At 41.7% G+C, this 23003-nt stretch overlaps 1 protein-coding gene across 1 annotated transcript in view; it reads right to left on the bottom strand.

Annotated features, from left to right (window-relative positions):
- Window positions 1-1688: 1688 nt before the first annotated feature.
- Window positions 1689-23003, bottom strand: part of m1ap (meiosis 1 associated protein) — a 37429-nt gene continuing 16114 nt past the window's right edge. Inside the window, exons 4-11 of the mRNA XM_069159336.1 lie at window positions 6878-7033; window positions 6531-6690; window positions 4984-5125; window positions 4500-4563; window positions 4127-4269; window positions 3337-3452; window positions 2925-3006; window positions 1689-1901 (exon numbers count right to left, since the gene is read on the bottom strand). Coding sequence (XP_069015437.1) covers window positions 1689-1901; window positions 2925-3006; window positions 3337-3452; window positions 4127-4269; window positions 4500-4563; window positions 4984-5125; window positions 6531-6690; window positions 6878-7033 — 1076 coding nt within the window. The remainder of the gene's footprint in view (window positions 1902-2924; window positions 3007-3336; window positions 3453-4126; window positions 4270-4499; window positions 4564-4983; window positions 5126-6530; window positions 6691-6877; window positions 7034-23003) is intronic.

The following is a 23003-nucleotide window of genomic DNA, read 5'->3' as shown; positions in this document are numbered from 1 at the left end:
GAGAGAAGTGGGTAAAATGTCAGTGGATAGTTTTAAAGGTCCTCTGCAGATACAAAAGCAGCCTTGTGGTTGTAATTTGTGAATGCGGAAGTCCTGTGACATCACAACGTCATGAAGTCATTTACCACTGAGTTGTCCCGAATGCTATAAGGTTCAACAAGGGGGTGGAATGGCGGGAGACTCATTAAGCCTGAGTGAGTGTGAGTGTGTGTGTGCGTGTGAGTGCGAGTGTGTGTGAGTGTGTGTCAGTGTGTGTGTGTGTGTGTGTCAGAGTGTGTGGGTGTGGGTGACAAAGCTTCCTGAGGATGAATAAATTCATATTAATGATGATGGACATGTGTAACTGACCAACATCTACGTATGAACATGAATCATCGTTTCAATGCGTGTTAATATGCAATGCTGAGCAGAAATCAGTCAAACCATTCTCCACACACACACACACACACACACACACACACGCACACACACACACACACACACACACACGCACACACACACACACACACACACACACACACACACACCGGAAATTTGTACTTCACTGCAAAGTTGTCATATTCACTGTTCCACAGAACACACTGCAGATTTTATCTGTTCGTCTTCCATCCACCCCCCTCATGCTGCCTTTCAACCCCCAGAGAGGGAGCTCGCTGTGGGGGTGAAGGCGAGCAGAGAGGCCCCTCTGTCTGCTGCTTTATTCTCTGTCTCATTAAAACAGTGAAGCTGTGTTCAAACCGGGGCTTAAGGGCAAAATGAAGAAGGAATGCGCGTACAGTATGTGTGTGTTTGTCGATAAGTCCTCACACACGGCAGCCCTGTACATTATGTCAGATTTATTCTTTTTGAATTATAGTCTTATAGCTACTTTCTTTTGAATGCTTTGAACTATGTGTGTGTCTGAAATGAGCACAGTGTTTTTTATACATCCATCAGCTCTGATCTTCCACATCATCCACCGTTTGTTCTTTTTTTGGACATTTCTTATGACTTTCCGTTTCTTCCCTCCATTTTTTAGCTGTTCATTGTCCTGCTGCTTCCCCTCTTTTTAATCTTTTTTCATTGTTTACTGTGTGTGATTTGGAAGTTTTGCTGCCTCAGCAATCTGCAGGGGGCAGCGAGGTGAAACTTTCCTTTCACACACACACACACACACACACACACACACACACACACATACATTCACATGCTTGCACGAGAGGCTTGTTAAATTCAGATCTGGCTAACACCGCTCGCGCGGGGAGCATGAATAGGGATGAAAAGAAGTGTCAAAAGAACCACCCAGTGTGTAGCGCGGCACAAGTGTGTGTTCACAGCATGTCACTGCCTATTGTATACATTTATGTGCAAATTAGTCTGTGTCTTTCCCTTCTTTACAAAGTCTTTATGAGCTGGGTGATTGCTCACAAGCTTTACAATAGAAACCAATTAGCCAAGTGTGTGTGTGTGTGTGTGTGTGTGTGTGTGTGTGTGTGTGTGTATGTGTGTGTGTATATGTGTGTGTGTGTGTGTGTGTGTGTGTGTGTGTGTCTGTTCTTTCTGACTAAGCTTTACTGTTAATCAGTGAAAACCCCTTTTAAGAGGAAGGATTTAAAACTGTGTGTGTTTGTTAAGGATGTCCCCTCCTCTCTCTCTCTCTCTGTCTCTGTCATTGAGCTGCACTTTCTTCCACTCACCCTGCGCTGTTCTTACTGTATTATCATTGAGTCATCATCATCGTCTTTCTCCTGCCGAGTGGGGGCCGGGGCCCGACGGCCGGCAGAGGTGCTGAGGAAGCTCAGAGCTGAGCGGGAGGCCTTGACAGGAGGGGGTCCCAGGGAGGAGGAGGTGAAGGAGGAAGAGGAGGAGGGCAGAGGAGCAACAGTGGCCCTGACCTTGCTGTTGCTTCCCAGTTGGCGACTCTGGTTTTGAATGGAGACAAAACACACAATCTGAATTTCAAAATAAAAGGCATTCTCACATTCGTATCTATTTATAAAGGATTTTACACAATATTGTTAAGCTCAATAATATAGAAAGCGAAAGAAACATGAGTTTTGGGTACGCTTGATTTATATATTTAGAACGGTAAGAAAATAAAGAGTGAGATAAAAGAGAGGAGGAAGAGGAGGCTCTGAAGGACGAAGAACAAAACAGATAGAACAGAAGATAGGAGAAAGAAAGAGATATGAGTTAAGACTTTGGGGTTAAGTTTCACTGAACAAAGAGAGCGGATGAAGATTTTGTCTGTTTTGCTGCTGAAGTGAACTATTTGCATGTCAGCAGCCTTATCAAGACTGATGAGTCACACTGCCAACAGCACTCAGGTCATAGCCGGCCTCAGTGAAAAATGAAATGAGGATATGTTACGTTCTCAAGTCAGACAATGTCTGTAAAATCAGTAAAATAAAGATCTACTCCAAATAAAAGATTCAAGTGTATTATGAGTCATATTTAAAGTGCTGAAATGTGCTGAATCACTTCCTCTATCAACATTTTAGTTTGGTGTCCACATGAAACTGAATAAGACGCTGACGCTTTTATCCAAAGCGACTTACAATAAGAATAATGACAAACAGGTGTTTTCAATCAGTTGTATTTGTTGTGTAAATGAGGTGAGAAAGCTTTAACCTGAAGTGACACTACATCCTTTAAACTGACAGGTTAAACATGTTGTATCCAGGAAAAAGCTTGTTTATTGATGAAACTGTCTGAATGCAAAGAGTGCTGCCATCTAGTGAGTAAATAGGAAGTGAAAAGTAAGGAGGAAGTTAGTAAACCCTACAAGCACACAACCATAATGTGGTGATGAACAATACTGACCTGCTTTCTGCAGTAAAGGAGTTGATAACATGAGGGAAGTCGATGACTTGTGACTTCCCTCATGTTATCATTTATATGAGCAGCTGATCGTGACCTTCACACTGAAAAGCGTGTGTGTTTACCTGGCGTGGCTGCCTGCTGGCTGTGCTCTTCAGGCCCTCTAGTGTTTGAGGCTGGTCTCTGTGAACAGCTGCTGGCTGGACCCTGATATCACAAACAGCAACATAACAATAGTCATCAAAAAAATATCATCTTTATCTCTCTATAATCTTACTATATCACAGTCATTATATTTGCATATTCATCTGTTACATGACCTCCATCTATATTATGTTTCCAGCATGCCTCATCATCATCACTCTCAGTGTCAGTTCCATCCTGGTCATTCTCTCGGTTTAACACCTTTTCTTACATTACTGACCTCTACATCCATTACATCGGCATCCTGATCATCACCTTTTTCATAAATACCATCATTTGTTCTAACATGATCACAGGTGGTACACAGATTGATCCTCCTCATCAACTGCTGACCTGTATGGGTATCGTGGCTGTGCGAACAGGCCTCTGCTCCTGAGGTGCTGGTAGAGGTTGCTGCTCAGTGAGAGCGGGTTCAGCACAAACTCCTCATCCAGCTGAGAGAAACAACCCTGATGGAGCCAGAAAACACACAAACATCAAGCAAAACAACAAAGTGTCTATACTGCTGTTTTTTGTGGGTGATGCAGAAGGGCAGACTTTAGCTAAATCTCTTTCTGTCAAAAACATACATGGTACATAACAGTATCGTCACATTAATAATATTTCATCCAAAAATGTCATTAAAACAGTGTGATTCATGTTTTCAAACACATACGTTCTCCAGGAAATGTGCAATTTCATCACAAGATCAATGGCACGTGATCATTATGGTCATGTCATACAGTATAAGCAATAATAAACTAAATTTAAATATGTACATAATACAATTTTGGTAAATATTTACAGTATATAAACAGTCATACTGTTTGAGACACCTGGTGCACATCTGAATAAATGTTTTTGTACTTTTAACTTGTTATAACTGCATGTATTGTATCTATGTTTATCTCTGTAAATAGTAATAAGTAATAATAATGTATTTTCTGTGCTCGGTTCCAACTTTAATTCAGATTAAATGGCCTCGATCCCATCGAGAGACCAGATGCTACTTTATACTATTTTGACCTCAAATTCAGTTCCTGATATTAGTGTCAATGTCCATGCATCCACAGATAATTTCTACTTCTGCTTTTGCCTCTGTTTACTTCTGCAATTTGTTTTGAACCAACAATGTCCAGCTAACCCGTATTGTCTGCGTCGCGTGAGGTCCAGGGTCCTGAGTTGACACCGGCAGCGAGCAGGGCAGCAACAACTCTCTGGAGACGACCGGCTTCAGGAGGAGGGAGAGAGACGAGGACGGCTGGAGGACATAGTGAGAATACACACCTGTATTGTACACAAACACACACACACACACACACACACACACACACACACACACACACACACACACACACACACACACACACACACACACACAGGGTCTATGAGTGCACACACACAGGGACTGATGAATGGACAACATTTCTGTCTCTCTCTATATTTCACAAACACACACGCACGTACACACACACACACACACACACACACACACACACACACACACACACTCAGACCTCTGCCTCCAGCTGCAGACTTCTGACCAGACTCCATCTGCAGCAGCAAGAACAAGTCACGACTCTGAAAGAAGGAAAATCAAACATAAAGAAGTGTCATTCGTTTGTATTGTACTGTGGCATATTGAGAATTTTACACCGTGCAAGTGGAAATGAAAGAGCCAGTCAGAGAGCCAACTATTAGGTTGAGGAGAATTGAAATAAGAAGTGAAACAATAAAATAAAAAAAAATTCTAACATCTATATTATTATTATTTGATTAAAATACATTAACAGAAACAACACAATGTCATTGTTCTATTCTACCAGGACTAATGTTTTAAAACCTGGTTTTCATGATGCAAACATCATCTTTATACACTAAAAGAAATCCAAGTATTTGAATATGCAGCTGTAACACCAACAGATAAACTGCTGAAATCTTTAAGTTAGAAACTGTAAAGGTGATCGTCACATTTAAAAAGCGGTAAAAACATGTTCGCACCCTGAGTGTGTGGCAGAGAGCGTGAAACAGGCTGTGGTTGGTCTCCATCTCATCCCAGTCCAGCTGCCAGCAGGTGGTGGGGCGGATCACCAGCGGCAGGCCGTACAACACACTCTCACACACTCCATCTGCATGCACAGCCCTACAACACACGCACGCATGCACACACACACACACACACACACACACACACGCACGCACGCACGCACGCACGCACGCACGCACACACAAACAAACACAACCTTGATTAGTACAGCAAGAACGAAGGGCAGATTGAAGAAATCAGTTTTCTGTCCTCTATGATTTCATTACTAAAAACTGATATGTAAAAGGTTGATGTCAAAGATAACCTCATCCTTCCTAAAATAATCTTCATCAGAATACTGGCAGGATGCAAACACATGACATCGTCAGCAGAGACAGAGAATGACATCATTCCCGCCAAGTTTGTTCACAGTTGTGACCTGTTCTCCGGCTTCATTTAAATGTCTCTGCTATAAATCCGGAGTCATAAGTATGTAAAGCACACACAGAGCACAGTAACTTACTGGTATGCAAAACACACACACACACACACACACACACACACACACACACACACACACACACACACACACACACACACACATTTATTCCGACTGCAACTCGGGAAAATGTAAAACCAATGCAAATCGGGGGGTGGGGGGTTAGCTGATGCAAATCAGGTCATACCTGAATGTCTGCTTTCTATCACCAGTGGAGAAATAGTGTGTACTTACAGTAGATGCTGCATTTGTCTGTATGTGATGGTCCTGTGAGTGTGTGTGTGTTTGTAGCAGTGTACTTTTGAACAACACTCTGTTTTTCCTGTAAGGAATCAGCATTTATGCTGCTAATCAGAGAATCCATGATGCGTTTTGTGTGTTTCCAGTCTGATGTGTTGTGAATTCATATTTTGTCCCATTTCTTGAAGTTTGTTGTTGTTAGCGTATGCTGTCCTTTCCTGTTTTACCACAGACAAACTCTTCTCTGGAGTTTCTACTATTTGAGGCTACAAAGATTTCCACAGCAAAAGTCTGGACGGGATCTTTCAGGCTTAGAGCTATTTTTCTGCTCAACTGTGGTTGTTTGGAGATTTCCAGCATCAGAGCAGACGACCCCGGCAGAACAAAGCAGAGTCTGATGTGACGGGAGAGTTTCATCTGAGAAATATTCTCTATACTCTCTGCTATCAGAAAGGAACCATTCATAGACAAACGGGGTTTCACTGCATGCACATTACATAACACAGACAACACACACAGATCCTACCTCCCTCATTTTAAACAATCCACTCATCTTGTCCTCTGTCAGAGATTTTGTTTATTGCCTCTGGCATTGTTTTGGGGTATTTTTTGAGAAGTAATAACTATTTATTTTTTTTAACAAAATTTGTGAAAATTGTCAACATTCACTTTCATGTTCATCTTAGTAATTTGTAGGTTATACATTTCCAGCAAAGCTGAAAATGCAGGTCAGTTAAAGGTATGACAGGTTTCTGGCTCCCCATCACTGCTGCCCACTCTTACTTGATTGCTTTCAGTCTCTGCGGTGTCGGGCTTTGATTGGCTGAGCCCTTAGAGACAGGCAGGAAGTCACGAATGCTCTCAGTCTTCACTCCCAGGTTAGGGGTTAGGGGGACGAGGGCGGGGCTTATCAGGCGCTCCTGCATGTCACACTTCACACACACTGCAGGTGCCACATGCCACAAGAGAAAGACATATTATGTATTAAAGACGTCTTTATTTGACTATACTCGACTTCTAACAAATCACTGACATCCCAAATCATCACCGTCTTTATATCCATCTATTGTTTACATAAACTAGAGGAGGTTTATGTGTGTGTGTGTGCGTGTGTCAGTGCTGTATCTAACCTGAAATAGGACTATCCGGAGGGCTCGGCAGCAGGAGGTGAAGGTGCTCTCTGTCGCCGCCCTGTTCTTGAAGCCATGCCTTCAACACCGTCTCCATGGCGAACACGCTGTTTTCCACCTGCTGCAGGTCGACCTCGGTCCCCAACATCAGAGAGTCTACAGACGGACACAGAGAGACATCGGTGTTCAGATGAAAGAGAGACTGGACGGTTGGAGACTGAAAGAATGTAAACATTTTTCCAACAGTTTCAATAATGTTTCATGACTGAACAATCAGGACAAACTTTTTTTTTAATATAAATTTTTTATTTAGCATTTATTTTCTAACTTATATTTATTTTAAAATTTTCAATACAACAGACTTGTTGTTCACCAGTTTAATTTTAGTAAAACTTTACATTAAACTCTTGACAGTTGCTAAAGAAAATTAATTGTTATTTTTCTCCACTAGATGGCAGCAATATTCAATATATCTACTCTACAGTTGCGAATGGCCTCAGTGACTCGAACTGACATCGAAGACTTTTGAACTTCTGAAAGCTTCAGTCTCTCGAAAGCCTTCTTAAGCCTGTCTGGATGAGTGGAGCAGGCAGCGATTTCATGAAGGGAAGAATTAGGACTTCTTATTGCATGTCACCCTCCTGAAGTAGACAGAAGATTCAAAGAAAATAATCTGTTGCTTTTCTGGTAATTTTTTTTGATTTTGTGTGAATCTGTGATTCTTCTCTCATATTTCTGTGCTTTGTCCCAAAGGACAGAACAGACTTCCACCGGTCTCCTTTCTTTGCTCAATGATTTCCACTCACAGAAAAGGAGAAGAGACCCTATGGACCTGCCCCACCCTCATCTCCTGTTCTCATCCCCCATTGTCCATTTACTAATGCAGACTAGACTCAAACCTTACAAAAGCCCCCTCTCCTTTTCCCTCTGCCTGCTGTTGAATAGTTAATGACCCATCAGGAGATAACTAATGGGACTAAAGAGAGAGCAGAGGATCATGGAAACACTGCGAGGGTACAAACGGAGAAGAGGTTGACAGAAGGGAGGATAAGTTGGAGAAAGAGCAGAAAAGATGGATGAAGAACACACAAAATAGTTAAACTCTCCCTTGCCGGGAACTTTATAGAGAAAATGAGAAACTTTAAATTCCTTGACTAAAATACGTCATTGCTTCTTTCATCTGTCAGCTACCGTACGGAAGCTATTTTTGGCTCTGAGCCAAAGTTTTCAAAAGTGCTTCATCTAGAAATAAGTACTTCATCTCAGCGGGAAAGAATTACGCTTGCTGCTTTTTTGCTGATGGACGCTTGTGGTCTGATCCTCGCTAGGTGACGGCAAGAAGGATGGAGGCTGACAGAGGAAGAGGGACAATTCAGGAAGCATGTGTGCACTAATGACACTGGTACTTTACAAGTTCTTCTTTTATGTGTAAATAAAAAAAGACGTACTGTAAAGTCAAGATGCTTTGCTTTTCAGTTTTCGCCATGTTGCTCTTCCTCTGAACACGGATTAAAGAACGTCTCTGATACTTGTGACCAGCAGATTAATAACACCTGCATCCTACTGTATATCAGCTTACTGTGCAAAAGCAGTGACTGCAGAGAAGGATTGTAAAGGAGGAAAGGAACAAAGAAGAAGAAATGTGTGTGTGTGTGTGTGGGGGGGGGGGGGGGGGGGAGCTAGAATCAATTCCCAATAACTCCTACATAATTAGAAAGAGAGGGCCAGAAAAGTGAAAGTAGAAGGAAGGGACATTTCAAAGACATGTACGGTCAAAGGAGGAGGAAAAGAAGACGAAGACAAGATGTGGTCTTGCCTTTATGGAAATGTTAATGGTGAGATAAGAGAAAAATCCTTGAGGAACGGACACAGATGGAGGGAAGCGAATCGATCGCCATTCCCTGTGATAATGTCTGTCTGGGGAGCAGGAACGCTGAGAGGAGGAGGCAGACTGATGGAAGTTGGTGTGTGCAGAAGAGAAGGGGGAGAAGGTTTAAATTACAGAAAGAGCAAAACCAGGAAGGAGGAAGGAGAAGAGACAGCAGAAGATAAGAAAAGACAGAGCAGAGATGGATGTGTGTGGTGGGTGATGGATGACGGACCACACCGACAGAAATGCCGGTAATTAGACCACAGAGTGCAGCTGTGTTTGTGTGTGTGTGTGTGTGTGTGGGGGGGGGGGGGGGGGGGGGGGGGGGGGGGGGAATGAAGGCAGGCAGAAAGAGGGGCAGAGACAAAATGAGGTGTGATGCTTCTCATAACCGCATAAATAACTGAAGACAGTCCATCGTGTGTGTTTTGAGAGAAATACATTACAGACTGAAGAGAATAGGTGAGAGTAGTTAACCCTGATGTGTGTGTGTTCAGTGATACGGCAAGAAGCTGAAGTAATGATGATGTCGGTTTCTCTCCGGCAGCCTTATCTGCGTTCATGAAGAATGTGTTTACTTGACTCCTACAGATGTGTCGTCTTGTCAATCTCTGTTGGGTCCATTTAGAGTGTGTTTTACTGCAGGTATGCAACATCCAACATAACTATGTGTTATCTTTCAGTCCTCCCACCACTGCCTCTCTCTGCACCAAAGTTCTGAGCGATTAAGAAACTATTAAATTATGAGCCAGAGCAAGTGACCCGTCCCGGTTATCTACAAGTCTAATGGTGCTCCTGGAGCTCATTAGCATGTCCTCTGTGTGTGTGTGTGTGTGTGTGTGTGTGTGTGTGTGTGTGTGTGTGTGTGTGTGTGTGTGTGTGTGTGTGTGTGTGTGTGCGTACGTGCGTGCGTGCGTGCGTGTGTGTGGGTGGGTGGATACCTGGGAAGATAACCGTGACATGCATGCTTAGGTAAGCATGCAGGGTGGGAGTTGAATGTCATTAAGTGTGTGTGTGTGTGTGTGTGTGTGTGTGTGTGTGTGTGTGTGTGTGGCGTCAGGTCACAATTCCTATCAGACATCATAAAAACACAGGGTGTTCACTAAAAACAATTCTGATTTCCCTCCTCTCACGTTAAGTGCTACACTACAACTATATTCGGTGAATGTCTGTTAAAAATGCGACAAACAAAAATGTAAAACAAAAAACATGCATTAAAACATTGTAAAAATATACAAAATACATTTTTAAAGAGTGAGAACTCAGTGATGTGAAGATGTCAGAATAAACCCACCAATTAGTGCTGTAAATAGATTCTTTAATAGTTTTACTTTTCAGAATAAAACTCTACAGTGTAATGTTCCTCTTTAGATTTGAAGATGTGACTTATTTTAATGTAAGAGGCTCCATGTTGTGTAAAAAATACCAAAGATTTGAGTGCTGTAGGACTCGAAAACTAAACATGTCTGACTGTTATTTTTGAAATTGTGGCATTTAAAGATATTTTATAATAACAAAGGATTAACTGACATAATACAATGTGAAGGACTCTGAAACAGTCCTCGGCTTTATGGGGAAACACCACAGCTCCAAGGCCTCGGATGCCTTGCTGGCCTACTTTCACATTATCAACTCTCTTCTGTTTCCACTTGTCCAATCATCTGAGACCTTTTCTCAATTCAAATGACTTATAGTGGATTCTAGATATTAAAATGTGCAACAGAATTTCAATATTTAGCTTTAGATGACACCTTACTGGCGCAGGGATGCAGCTAAATCCTTGACAAAGTTTGCTGTTGGAAAAAAAGATTTGATAAGGGCAAACAAATTTAAAATTACACACAGGCAAACCCACACAACTGTAAAAACTGAATTTGATCAGATGAAAAAGTAATGACTTGAGCTTTGCTGTAATTTCCCTGGAGTCAGTTTGTTTTTGTTGAATGACTGAGTGATGAGTATTTCCGGAGAAGGCTGGGGTATTTTTCACAGCTCTGCCAAAGGGAGGCCTGTCACTTTTCGCTTTTTTCGCAACTACGGGGGAGAGAAAGGAATTTATTCAAATTAGATTTTCAGAAGAAGTGACAGCCCGACAAGGACAAATCTGCCTAACTGTCTCCGGCCACCTACAGCTTTTAAAAACACACTGACATTGTTGAATCTTTGTTTGTCTCTGACCAAAAAGGCTTATATCTTTGATTTACAAGTTGGTGAGTGGGGAGTTTACGACATTCCCTTTCTTCTGTAATGTGATGTTGTCCTCTCTCCCAGCCTGCTGCTCTTCATCGAAGCCTCCACGCCCAGTAATGCCTCCTTTTATTCTGTGCATTAGGAAGAGAGCCTCGTCTCCATGACCATCGACCAATGAAACATTAGCTTGTGTGTAGAAAGTAATGACACTAATGCTCTACGAGAGGAGGAAGCTGAGCTCTTCACTACAACCCTGTTTTCACTCTGTCATACGGATCAGCTTCTTCAGATCCTGATAATGGACACTGTGCTCTGTAATGGTGGCAATACTTTGGAAAGTTTCTGATGATCATTTTTCTCTTTCCAGAAAGGTCAGGGAAATGGAGAACTACTTTGAAGTCCACAACTTTATGACATCAATAGTTTGGACTTGTTTGCTCCATTTGAAGTTGTTTACAATGATTAACTTGATCCAATTTAGGTCTTTTAAAGGCCTTTTCTATCTATTTGCACGAACATTATGGTTTCATGTAAATAATGGTATTTTACAGGTTTCTCCCCCACTGAGGTCAGGAGTCAGGTATAAAACAAATAACTTACTTTTTAAGCACTTTTCTGAATACTTTTCAGGTTTATTTAAGTGGCAACCCACAGTGACGTCACCCATTGGTTTGTGATCTGCTGCTTTGATGCCTATAGACTGGCATCTTGGTTATTTTTTTAGCCAGAAGTGACCATATTTGGACAAACAGGGGAGGAGTGAGGGATCAATCTGACTCGATCTGACTAAGAACCCAAGGACACTACGCCCCTCACGCCTTCACTGGAAACCTGACTGCACCGCAGGCCTGTCAATAAAACAGACACGGCCCTAAACACACCTCTCTTTGTGGCCTGATATCTAATTAATGATGGTATTATTTTCAGAAGGACCCCCAGAACACTGATCAGAAGGCGCTTTTTGAATTGGACTTCATTGTAGAGATTTTTTTCTCCCGCCCCTACTGGCCCTCAGTGGTATTGCATGTAAAAGCCCTTCCGCATTGCCTTAACTTTTCAAAACTTAAGTCAACGTCCATTTGTATTACTTTTACTGTAACTTTTTTTTGGTGTGGTCATCAGTTTCCTTCATTATGATAGCACTTTGCTCACAACGGTATTGATTTTAGTTTGATATATTACCAAAAAAAAACATTGGACTTATTGTTGAGGCCTTTTCCCAAATATGAAAAAATGTGTTGCCATAAAAATAAGACCGCAGTTAAAATAAACCAACGTTTTCAGGTGAATAATAAGAAAATGCCTTTCTTACTTATCTTTCAAAAGTATTATCATATTAAGAAGTTGCTCTTAATTCACCAGGTAACTCCTTATGTAAGTAAAAATATTTCTTCTTTGCACCCATGCGTCAAATTCATTTGGAGATGAAGCACTGCTGTGTCAGGGGGATTCTCTCAGCCTGATGCCTCCCCCTGACACCAACTTCACACAAAAGTGTACATAAACATGAAGGAAGTGTTGATGAATGTCTGTCTGTGGAATTTCCCTCTGACATCCATATTTCCCTTGCAGAGCGACACTGACGGCACACACTGTGTCCTCGCCTGTCAGCGTGTCTGTGCGAGCTTTAATGATGAATAGCTCATTGATGTAGTTTGAGACTGTGACAAATAGGACATTGATCATCTGGTCTGAAACACGAGCGCTCGACAAACCAGCGGCTGTGTGACCTAATTGCCTCGCAGTCACTTCTGTTAAAGCCATGCGGTCATAGGGACAATTAAAGCAGACAGACACTTGAAAAGGACAAGGGGACGAGGGTGAAAGAACAGCCCTGTTATCTGCCTGTCATGTTGGACGAGGAAGAACAAAAGAAGAGAGAGAGAAAAAAAAAGCGAGTGATAGAGCAAGAAATACTTCAGGGAAGGTTGAATCATGAGACTATTCATATTTGATGCCTCATTAGGTATGTTACAGCGTTCTGTACAAGCGTGAAGTGTAAGTGAACGCAGCATGAAAAAAACGTGTGGATAATAAATACCTCAGCAATTACGACTTTGTATATATATTTTTACAATCAGTGGTGCAAGAATTTATTGTGTTTCACCACAAATCTCTCCGGACAGGAGGGATTGGGTTTGTAAGCAGTTCATCAAATTCAAATATATTTTCAAATCTACTCATAAAATCTGAATCCTTTCAAATCCCTGGCCAAATCCCATAGTGTACATTTATTATAAATAACCACAACTCCACAGATTCAGTTTAGATTTTTCATTGCCTTTTAAGTGACAAGCCAGGAATACTGCAGTTTATAAATTCTAGCTACTAAATGAAACAACCCTAATAATAATCATAATAAATGAATAAATAATAATTTAATCAAGCTCGCCCAATCAACAACCTGCTACAACCTGAAAATTGATTGATAGTGACACTGAAATAACAGCTGTAACATACTGACATTTAAATCACAAATTACTTTGTCCAAATGACAGACATCCTGATGATGATGTGATGATGCACAAAATATTGAATAATTATGCGTATAAATGTTAACTGGGAGAGTACCCTGTATTCAACGTACCACGATCAGCTGATCATTTCTTCAGAGAAGAGTCATTCCTTACAGGAAACACACATGAGTTTCCCATGTTTTCCACATACCACACATGTGATCACATGTATGATACATGTTTACCATATGTTGCAACATATATTAACATGGGGGAAATATTTGGAAAGGTTTTCAGCAAATCGCAGGGTCAACACTGCTTTAAAGAGAAGCCTGCAGGCATTACCTGTTATTTTCACAACACTCTTCAAATACCCAATAAGCTATATAAACCTGAGAATATGAGTTAATTCAGTATGATTCATGAAGGAACTATTACTTTGGTCCTGTTTTTCTCACCAATCATTCTCCAGTGAGCTATGGCCAACAGATGGAAAGAGGTAAAGTGATGGCAAAAGATCAACCGCCCGGTTTCAAGCAGAATCTGGAAATACAAGACGCTTAGATGGAAGAGAAGGACGCAGAGACTCTGAGAGGATGGCAGCTGCATGACTTCTTTGAAAAACTTGAAAAAGACAAGAGGACAGGGGATAAGAAGCGCTCTGCACACTGTATCACGGAGGCTGATAAAAGAGGAGAGGGTTAGAGCGAGGTAAAGGAAACCATGAGATGATGAAAAATAGCAGTCATCTTTTTTTCCTGGGCGACACAGTGTTGCAGTGGTTTTCACTGTCGCCTCACAAAGGTTCTGGATTTGATTCTGGGCCTTTCTGTGTGGAGTTTTTATGTTCTCCCTGTGCCTGCGTGGGTTTTCTCCGGATACTCCGGCTTCCTCCCACCATCCAAAAAACATAATGGATGGATCTGTTTTCCTTGGAAGTATACGTTTTAGGATTTAGCCTTTCATCCAAAACAATTATAGCTCCAAAAAGATTCAGGAATTAACAAAAGATCACTCTCACAGTGACTCCCACACACTTCTGTCCTCAACCCTGAAAGGACCATGACTATGCGGGACTTCATGTGAAAGCGGATGGGGAGGAACGATGAGAGCAGACAAGAGATTGCAGAGGTGATAAGGAAATAACAAACCTTTTAAATAAGCAGGACCAGGAAGTGGCAGAAGGAGACGTCACATTTTCCTCTTGCCAACAGGTGGTTAGAGAAGTACGGCAGAGAGAATGTGAAAGACAGAAAATGAGATAAAACGTGAGGAAGTAAGAGAGTGATAAGAGGAAAAAAGAGGGATATTGGGGAGGCACACACTGCTGGAAGATTAACTGGGTTTTTTTTAGACACAATTCAGACAGAAACTAACCTTAGGCAAATGTAGAAATTGAGACGATAAGTTTAATTACTGTGTTGTGGAGATAAGAAAATCCTTGCAGGTTGCTGTTTGCAGTAAAACTGAAATAAAAGTTTTAGGAAGTTATGTTACAACCTGGGTTACACTCACCCCTCTAAACCACATGGAAACTAAAGATTTGATGTAATTTTCTTTTTCTTAATATTGATTTAATAAAATTGCTGTCCAAAAAAAAAAAATTGTGATTCAGTAATTGTCATCAAAGTCAAGGTACCAGTATCAAAACGTATTGAATGAGACCCAGCAGGAGTGATAAATTGCTGCCATCTTGAATGCCCATTGACAATTAACATATAGAACATGTGCTCAGAATTTCACCTCCACATCTTTGAATTGCACCATCAGTGGTTTAATTGGACCCCCACAGTTGTAAAGTATTACACACCAGGGGATGTTGCTGTCTGTTACCTGTAGTGTTGCAGCAAAAACCTCCACCTGTTTCCCCCCCCAACTATAAAAACTAGCTTCTCACCTTAAAAAATAGACGCTCTGAAACGGTACTCTAAGTACAAATTGTAGTAGGTTGTAGTAATTTTACAGAGTACATGTGCGGTGCAGTAACTGGAGGCTCCTCTGAGCGTAGTCAACTGGCTAGTATCTATCAATAGCATGTGAGGTGTTTAGGGAACGTCGGTAAATTGTAGCTACAACAAATAACCTGGGTTACACTATCCCTCTCTAATCTGCATGAAAACCACAGATTTGTACGTGATGTCATTTTCTTTTTCTCAAAATAAATTTGATATAATTGTTATAAAAAATATATATAGTTCAGGAATTTTGATTTTAAGTGTTTTGGTTGAGCATGGGCCCACATCCTGCTGCTGATTGTAGCCTGTTCTTAACCAAAGGGTTTCATGAAGCAGACATCGTGAGGAGCGACCACGAGACCTCACAAATACATTACTTTCCCTCTATCACTGCTGCATATCCTTACACAGTGACCTTTGTGTCCCTCACACTTTTATCTCTGCTCACTCTTCTGCCATTCCCTTTACCGACCATCTATTGTTCTGTGCACCGTACAAAGAAAGAAGGAAAGAGAGAAAGAAAGAGAGAAAGAGAAGAATAACTGAAACTGCTTCTTTTGGCTGCCAAAACAGGTATCTGCAAACCGCAACTGCAGGAAACACATCTGACACCCCGCCCTTTGCTCTACGTTTTCTGTTATGAATATGTCTCTCTGGCAATACTGCTGATTTTGTACTGAGTTTTTTTTCATGGTCTTTTGACAAATTAAGCCAAAACGAAGTGTACAAAATATCAAAGTACTTATATTGAGAAAAAGTGACAGACAAAGACAAAAATTGGATTGAAAAAAGGTTTTTTTTTTTTTTTTTTTTTTTTTTTTTTTAGTGTTAGTATGATTCCCAGCAACCAGCCAGTCTCAGTGTGCGACTAATAGGTTCCATATCCTGGTGTGAACAGTGATATCCGTCTCCATCTGTATGACCACCTGCTGCTCTGCTAATTCAGAGGTGTGAACAGCCTGACCTTGGCACTGTGTGTGTGGCAAACTGAAAAAAAACATGCATTCTGATTTACACGCATAAAATAATTCCAACAATGGATTATTGTTCCTCTCAGTCTGTCATCTTCAATACTCATTTGTAGCTAAAACGATCTAAATGTGTGCTTTCTATCTGTGTGGCCGTTTTTGCGGTAGCTACAGTTGGGTGTGCGTATATCAGGAGGTCTGGGTGGGGTTTCCCTCTGAGCACCTCGGTGCACGTTCAGCCACCACACACTAAACTGAACTCGCTGACTGCGATGGAAAATGAAGTGTACGAGATAGACGGAGAGAGAAAAAGGGTTGAATGACTGCAGGTGTGCGATTGTAATAGTAGCTGAGAAGGAAAAGTCTGGTGAAAAGTTGTTTTTACACAGAACCAATTACACAAAAATGTACTGCAGGAATGGTGTTTATTAACATCCAGCAGGAGTTCACTTATCACTGGATTTTCAAGAATTTCGAAATCACCGTAAGGAAAATAAAACCAGACAGGGTTTCCTTGCTGAGGTGCTCGAGCAGGATGGTAACAAAAGAGAGAATTTTATACTAAACTAAGCATTCTGTAGCTCAATTAAAAGCAGCGGGTCTGAACAGCAAAGCCTACACGGAAATGACATAAAGTGCTTTACCGAGGAGGGCAGCTGAGGACTCGTCCATATATGGTCACTTCTGGCTCCAAAAAAACAAGATGGCGAAGGCTGAAATGCTAAACTTGAGGCTTCAAAACGGCAGCTCACAAACCAATCGGTGATGTCACAGTAGGTTGCAGCTACACAACCTTCAATAGCTAAGCGGTAGAGCGGAGGACTGTAGTGTTTGACACCAGACAGCCTTCGGTCGGCTCGATGGACAGGTTTTTAGGAGCTGGCTGCTGATTAGAACTCAGCTCGAAGTGTGTACAGACAGAGAAAAGTTTACAGTGGGTACGGAAAGTATTCAGACCCCTTTAAATTTTTCACTCTTTGTTTCATTGCAGCCATTTGCTAAAATCCAAAAAGTTCATTTTATTTCTCATTAATGTACACTCAGCACCCCATCTTGACAGAAAAAAACAGAAATGTAGAAATTTGTGCAAATTTATTAAAAAAGAAAAACTGAAATATCACATGGTCATAAGTATTCTGACCCTTTGCTGTGACACTCATATTTAACTCACATGCTGTCCATTTCTTCTGATCCTCCTTGAGATGGTTCTACTCCTTCATTGGAGTCCAGCTGTGTTTAATTAAACTGATTGGACTTGATTAGGAAAGGCACACACCTGTCTATATAAGACCTTACAGCTCACAGTACATGTCAGAGCAAATGAGAATCATGAGGTCGAAGGAACTGTCCAAGGAGCTCAGAGACAGAATTGTGGCAAGGCACAGATCTGGCCAAGGTTACAAAATAATTTCTGCAGCACTCAAGGTTCCTAAGAGCACAGTGGCCTCCATAATCCTTAAATGGAAGAAGTTTGGGACGACCAGAACTCTTCCTAGACCTGGCCGTCCAGCCAAACTGAGCAATCGTGGGAGAAGAGCCTTGGTGAGAGAGGTAAAGAAGAACCCAAAGATCACTGTGGCTGAGCTCCAGAGATGCAGTAGGGAGATGGGAGAAAGTTCCACAAAGTCAACTATCACTGCAGCCCTCCACCAGTCGGGGCTTTATGGCAGAGTGGCCCGACGGAAGCCTCTCCTCAGTGCAAGACATATGAAAGCCCGCATAGAGTTTGCCAAAAAAACACATGAAGGACTCCCAGACTATGAGAAATAAGATTCTCTGGTCTGATGAGACCAAGATTGAACTTTTTGGCGTTAATTCTAAGCGGTATGTGTGGCGAAAACCAGGCACTGCTCATCACCTGCCCAATACAATCCCAACAGTGAAACATGGTGGTGGCAGCATCATGCTATGTTTTTTTTTTTTCAGCTGCAGGGACAGGACGACTGGTTGCAATTGAAGGAAAGATGAATGCGGCTAAGTACAGAGATATCCTGGAAGAAAACCTCTTCCAGAGTGCTCTGGACCTCAGACTGGGCCGAAGGTTCACCTTCCAACAAGACAATGACCCTAAGCACACAGCTAAAATAACAAAGGAGTGGCTTCGGAACAACTCTGTGACCATTCTTGACTGGCCCAGCCAGAGCCCTGACCTAAACCCAATTGAGCATCTCTGGAGAGACCTGAAAATGGCTGTCCACCAACGTTCACCATCCAACCTGACGGAACTGGAGAGGATCTGCAAGGAAGAATGGCAGAAGATCCCCAAATCCAGGTGTGAAAAGCTTGTTGCATCATTCCCAAGAAGACTCACGGCTGTACGAGCTCAAAAGGGTGCTTCTACTCAATACTGAGCAAAGGGTCTGAATACTTATGACCATGTGATATTTCAGTTTTTCTTTTTTAATAAATTTGCACAAATTTCTACATTTCTGTTTTTTTCTGTCAAGATGGGGTGCTGAGTGTACATTAATGAGAAATAAAATGAACTTTTTGGATTTTAGCAAATGGCTGCAATGAAACAAAGAGTGAAAAATTTAAAGGGGTCTGAATACTTTCCGTACCCACTGTATATTGCATTTGGTTTGAAATACACTCGCTAATAACAGCAAGTGAAATATGCCTTACTTTATTAACAAGGGGTTGTAAACTAGTTTAGTCGTGTTGTGGGTGTCTAACTTGACTACACTCACAAGGAGTGAGTGTAACTTCAGACATGTTCCAGTTGAAATTTCCGACTAGAAATTTGGACCTCCCAGTTGAAAGGGGAGGTCCGATCGTGTCGCCCTGACTGTGCTGCATCATAGGGACGATATTGGCCAGATGAAGAACCGTGCTTGTTGTTATCCAGAGACAGAGCTTTGGATTCTGCTCAAACAGTTCAGTTTTTGTCGAAAGGGATCAGAAAGTCTTTTTTTCGTCGTTCCTTAAGTGGCTGTAGATGAGAAGAATGAGACCGGTTTAATATCTGTCCAGAAATACCAGCTTATCAGCATGAAGACAGCAGACAGGAGGAAACAGATATCCTGGCTCTGTGTGAAGGCAACAAAATCCGGCTACTCGCAGCTTTAAGACTGACTCCTAGCTCTTAAATGAGGTCAGGGTGCAGGGACACTACCCTGCACTTGTCCAGATGACAGCAGTTAATACAGCCACATTTCCACGCATTCATTCTGCCAAGGCATTGTTAAAATAAAACGCTCAATGCTTTCTGCTCTGTACGTCCACACTACTTCTGGAGAGGAGGGCCGACTGCGAGGAGCCTCAGGGGATAGATGAAGTTTCACATTATTATTGTAATGTAGTACAATAAATATGACTCGCTGTGAGGCCTCAGGATGAAGACTTGGTTTAGCCCTTTTTTTTTTGGTATAATTCTTGGCTGTGGGCCAGTGGATTAGAATCCTCCTCTCAAGGGACAAAAATGTTCACAGTCATTATTCTTGCGACTCAAACTGGATTTGCGGGATGTGTGCTGATCCAAGTGCAACTGTGTGGGGTGTGGAAATGGCTTAAGTGTTCTGGAGGAGGCAAATAAGGAGAAGGAGAACACTTCTACACAAAAAGAGCATTACTGATTCAAGGTGGCAGTGACACAGATAACAAGGCAAACAGCACATACTCCAGGCAGTGCAACAGTTAATATGATTACACAATACAGAACACCCACAATTTTGGCAACGTGTATATATTCAGTTGCGACCTGTATGCGTATTGTTAAGTCATAATTACTGAATTAAATTTTGTAGTATTAATGTGCTAAAAAGACCGACTTGGGCGCCTTAACTTCATTTCATACATAAAGTGCAAATTTAAACGATTTTTAAAGGCAAACTGATCCAAATTCTCTTGCAGCCCAACTCTCACAGGGATATGCTGCTATAAAAGTTGCAGTCTGCTGAATGGAGTTTAGTCTTAATCTAAGCGGACGCACTTTTTGAAAAAAAAAAAAAAAAAAAAAAAAAAAAAAAAAAAAAATCACACTTGGTTTAGGCAGAGGGGAACAATAAATCTCAGTTAATACATCATAAATCTATGGTAATACAAGAGGGATAACGCGAGAAGAAGATAAAAGGATGGAGGAGATGGGATACTTCACAGACAGTCTGAGGAAGGAGAGAGAGAGAGAGAAAAAACATGGCAGAGATTTTCTTTTTCTTTCTCCCCCTAAAAAGATACATCGGAAAAGAGGAAAAGGGGAGGCAGCGGAGGAGGAGAGAGTAATTAGGTAGCTGGAGAGAGAAGAGAAGGAAAGAGGAAAAAGTCCTGTCATCTCGCTGTTATGCTTTGATGGAGCAAGGCAGATCCGGCGGCGCGGGGGTATGATTAAAAGAAAAGTGAAAATTAAAAAGGAAAATTACATACGGAAGGACCACACACACACACACACACACGCACGCACACACACACACACACACACACACACACACACACACACACACACACACACACACACACACACACACACACACACACACACACACACACACACGTTAAGTGGAGAGAAGGTGCCAAGAGAGATAGTCATGAGTCACTCATCTGTTGACATAAATGTACTCAGGCAGATAGGACACATTGCAAAAGTGCACGATGGTTCATAAGTAAACAAAAATAAAAGCAAGAGCGTAACCTGCAAAAACAGAGACACACACAGAATTACACAATCACACTCTGTTATTTCAGTTCTAACCACGACAACTGCCATGTGTCCCTTGTAAAAGCTACTTATCTCTTGTACAAACTGGACAGACAGACAGCAGAAGAAAACAAAAAATCTGGAGGGGAAAACAGCGAGCGAGCGCTGCGGTTTGAGAAGAAAAGGAAGCGAGTGAGACGTGGAGAGGAAAGAGAGGGATTAAGGAGATATAATGGGCTGTAATCCTTTTCTATTGAGAGATGGATGCTGCAATCGCTGATGGGGTGTCAGTTGAAGAGAGCCATTTGTCCAAGATATGAGTCTGCTTTTAGACTGCTGCTACCTTTAGCTGCGAGGCAGAGCAAAAAGCACAACTCTCTTTTTATCAAAGATTTATGAAGCCTTTCAACTTAGAAATAATGTTTATTGCTGTTGTCAATCATACACAAACATGAGTCGTATCTTATAAGTGCCTTTAAATATAGAATTAGAGTAATTCTCACAAGCTGTAACAAACTCTTTTAGATATTTTCCTCATTATCAGTCACACTCCCACACTGCAGATGTGGCGAACTGTCAAGGTGAAGCGTTTCTCCTGCCATATCACATTAAAGGCTTTCTATCAGTTCGAGACTCAAGAGCGCAAACAAGAGGAGAAAAATGTGTGATTATTGTAAAAACAGTTTTACTTTTTGTTCACTAAGCAAAGTTTCACTCCAGACTTTTCCTTCATTGAAATGAAACTATTCCCACAGATGATGACTTTGGGCTATTCTGGTAAGTTTATTAACTCTGCAACATTAACTTCACTCATTTACAACGGTGAAGCAACATTTACTTCTAGATTATCTCTCAGTAAATCTAAACAGATCCTATTTCAATCATGGATAACAACTGATTATTAATTTGTGAGCTAACCAACACAGAAACAGTTTCCTCTGTCCATAATATCTCTTGTTCAGAGCTGCTTTACCGGTCATACAACCATGAATAAGAAGCACCTGTCATTCACTAACATTGTGTTTCTCAGTAACATCTTCCACTACGGGGGGTCTTGAAAGAAACGGATACATGAACAACAATCATCTACAAACTACAAAGAGAATTAAACAACATGTGGCAACGAAACATTTGGAACAAACCACAAATATTCAGGCGTCAGCCCAACGTTTGTAAAAAGGAAAGCAGCATTATCAGGTCATGTTAATGTTACTTTCAGTCAAATATCTGTCATACTGCTATCAGAGGGAATGGTCCATCTAATCCTTCTCTAAATCTTCCCGAAATAAATATCGCCTTTATCCACGTTAACCCGGACGTGAAACAGTATTTTAGGAAACAAGAAAGCGAATCATCTTCTAAATGAGTCTGCGGCTGTTTCTTCTGTGAATAGAACAAGTAGCTGTGTTGATGCTGCTGATGCTGCTGATGCTCGGTGAGCAGCAGCGACGGTTCTGGAGTTTGGAAATGATAATGTATACTGGATTTACAGAGCAGGGTCTGTCTGTTGTATCACTGCAGAGCAGAGGGACGTGGACACTGTGTGGGTGTCAACGAGTAAACAATGCTCTTTCAAATGCAGCACATGTTTGCATGCGGAAAGAATTACATCCGGGCCTGTCTGCCAACAACTCCACGAAGTAAGAAATATCTCTCTAATTTCAGGGAAGCTTTTGTCATTTCAAATTAAGACATAAAATCATGAAAGACAAATGTTAGATTTATTGAAAGTGGGTTTAACGACCACAGTGTGTTCTGTCACGGCTTATATTTGTGATGAGTTGGTGTGACAGTTAGGAGGGGGTCCTCTCTCCTCTTCACGGCCGTGGAATGCCTCGGCCCATTTCGGTGCCAGTGTTCACACTCAAAAGCAGCCACACAGCCTGCATGAGACACAAGAGGTGTCACGCCTCGCTGCTGCGGCGCATCATCCAGAGTCTCGGCGCCTTGCCCACCCCCACACACACACACAGGCGAGTCGCAGCAGTACAGCGGGGGTGACGTCTCTTAAGGGGTCAGAGGCCTGAAAACGTCTGAGAACACCTGATGTATGA

Source organism: Embiotoca jacksoni, unplaced genomic scaffold (genome assembly GCF_022577435.1).
Source record: "Embiotoca jacksoni isolate LCO1_2020_lvr unplaced genomic scaffold, fEmbJac1.0.p SCAF_24, whole genome shotgun sequence".
Lineage (NCBI taxonomy): Eukaryota > Metazoa > Chordata > Actinopteri > Embiotocidae > Embiotoca > Embiotoca jacksoni.
Note: the sequence above shows the minus strand (reverse complement) of the source record. Positions and strands in the feature narration are given on the sequence as shown.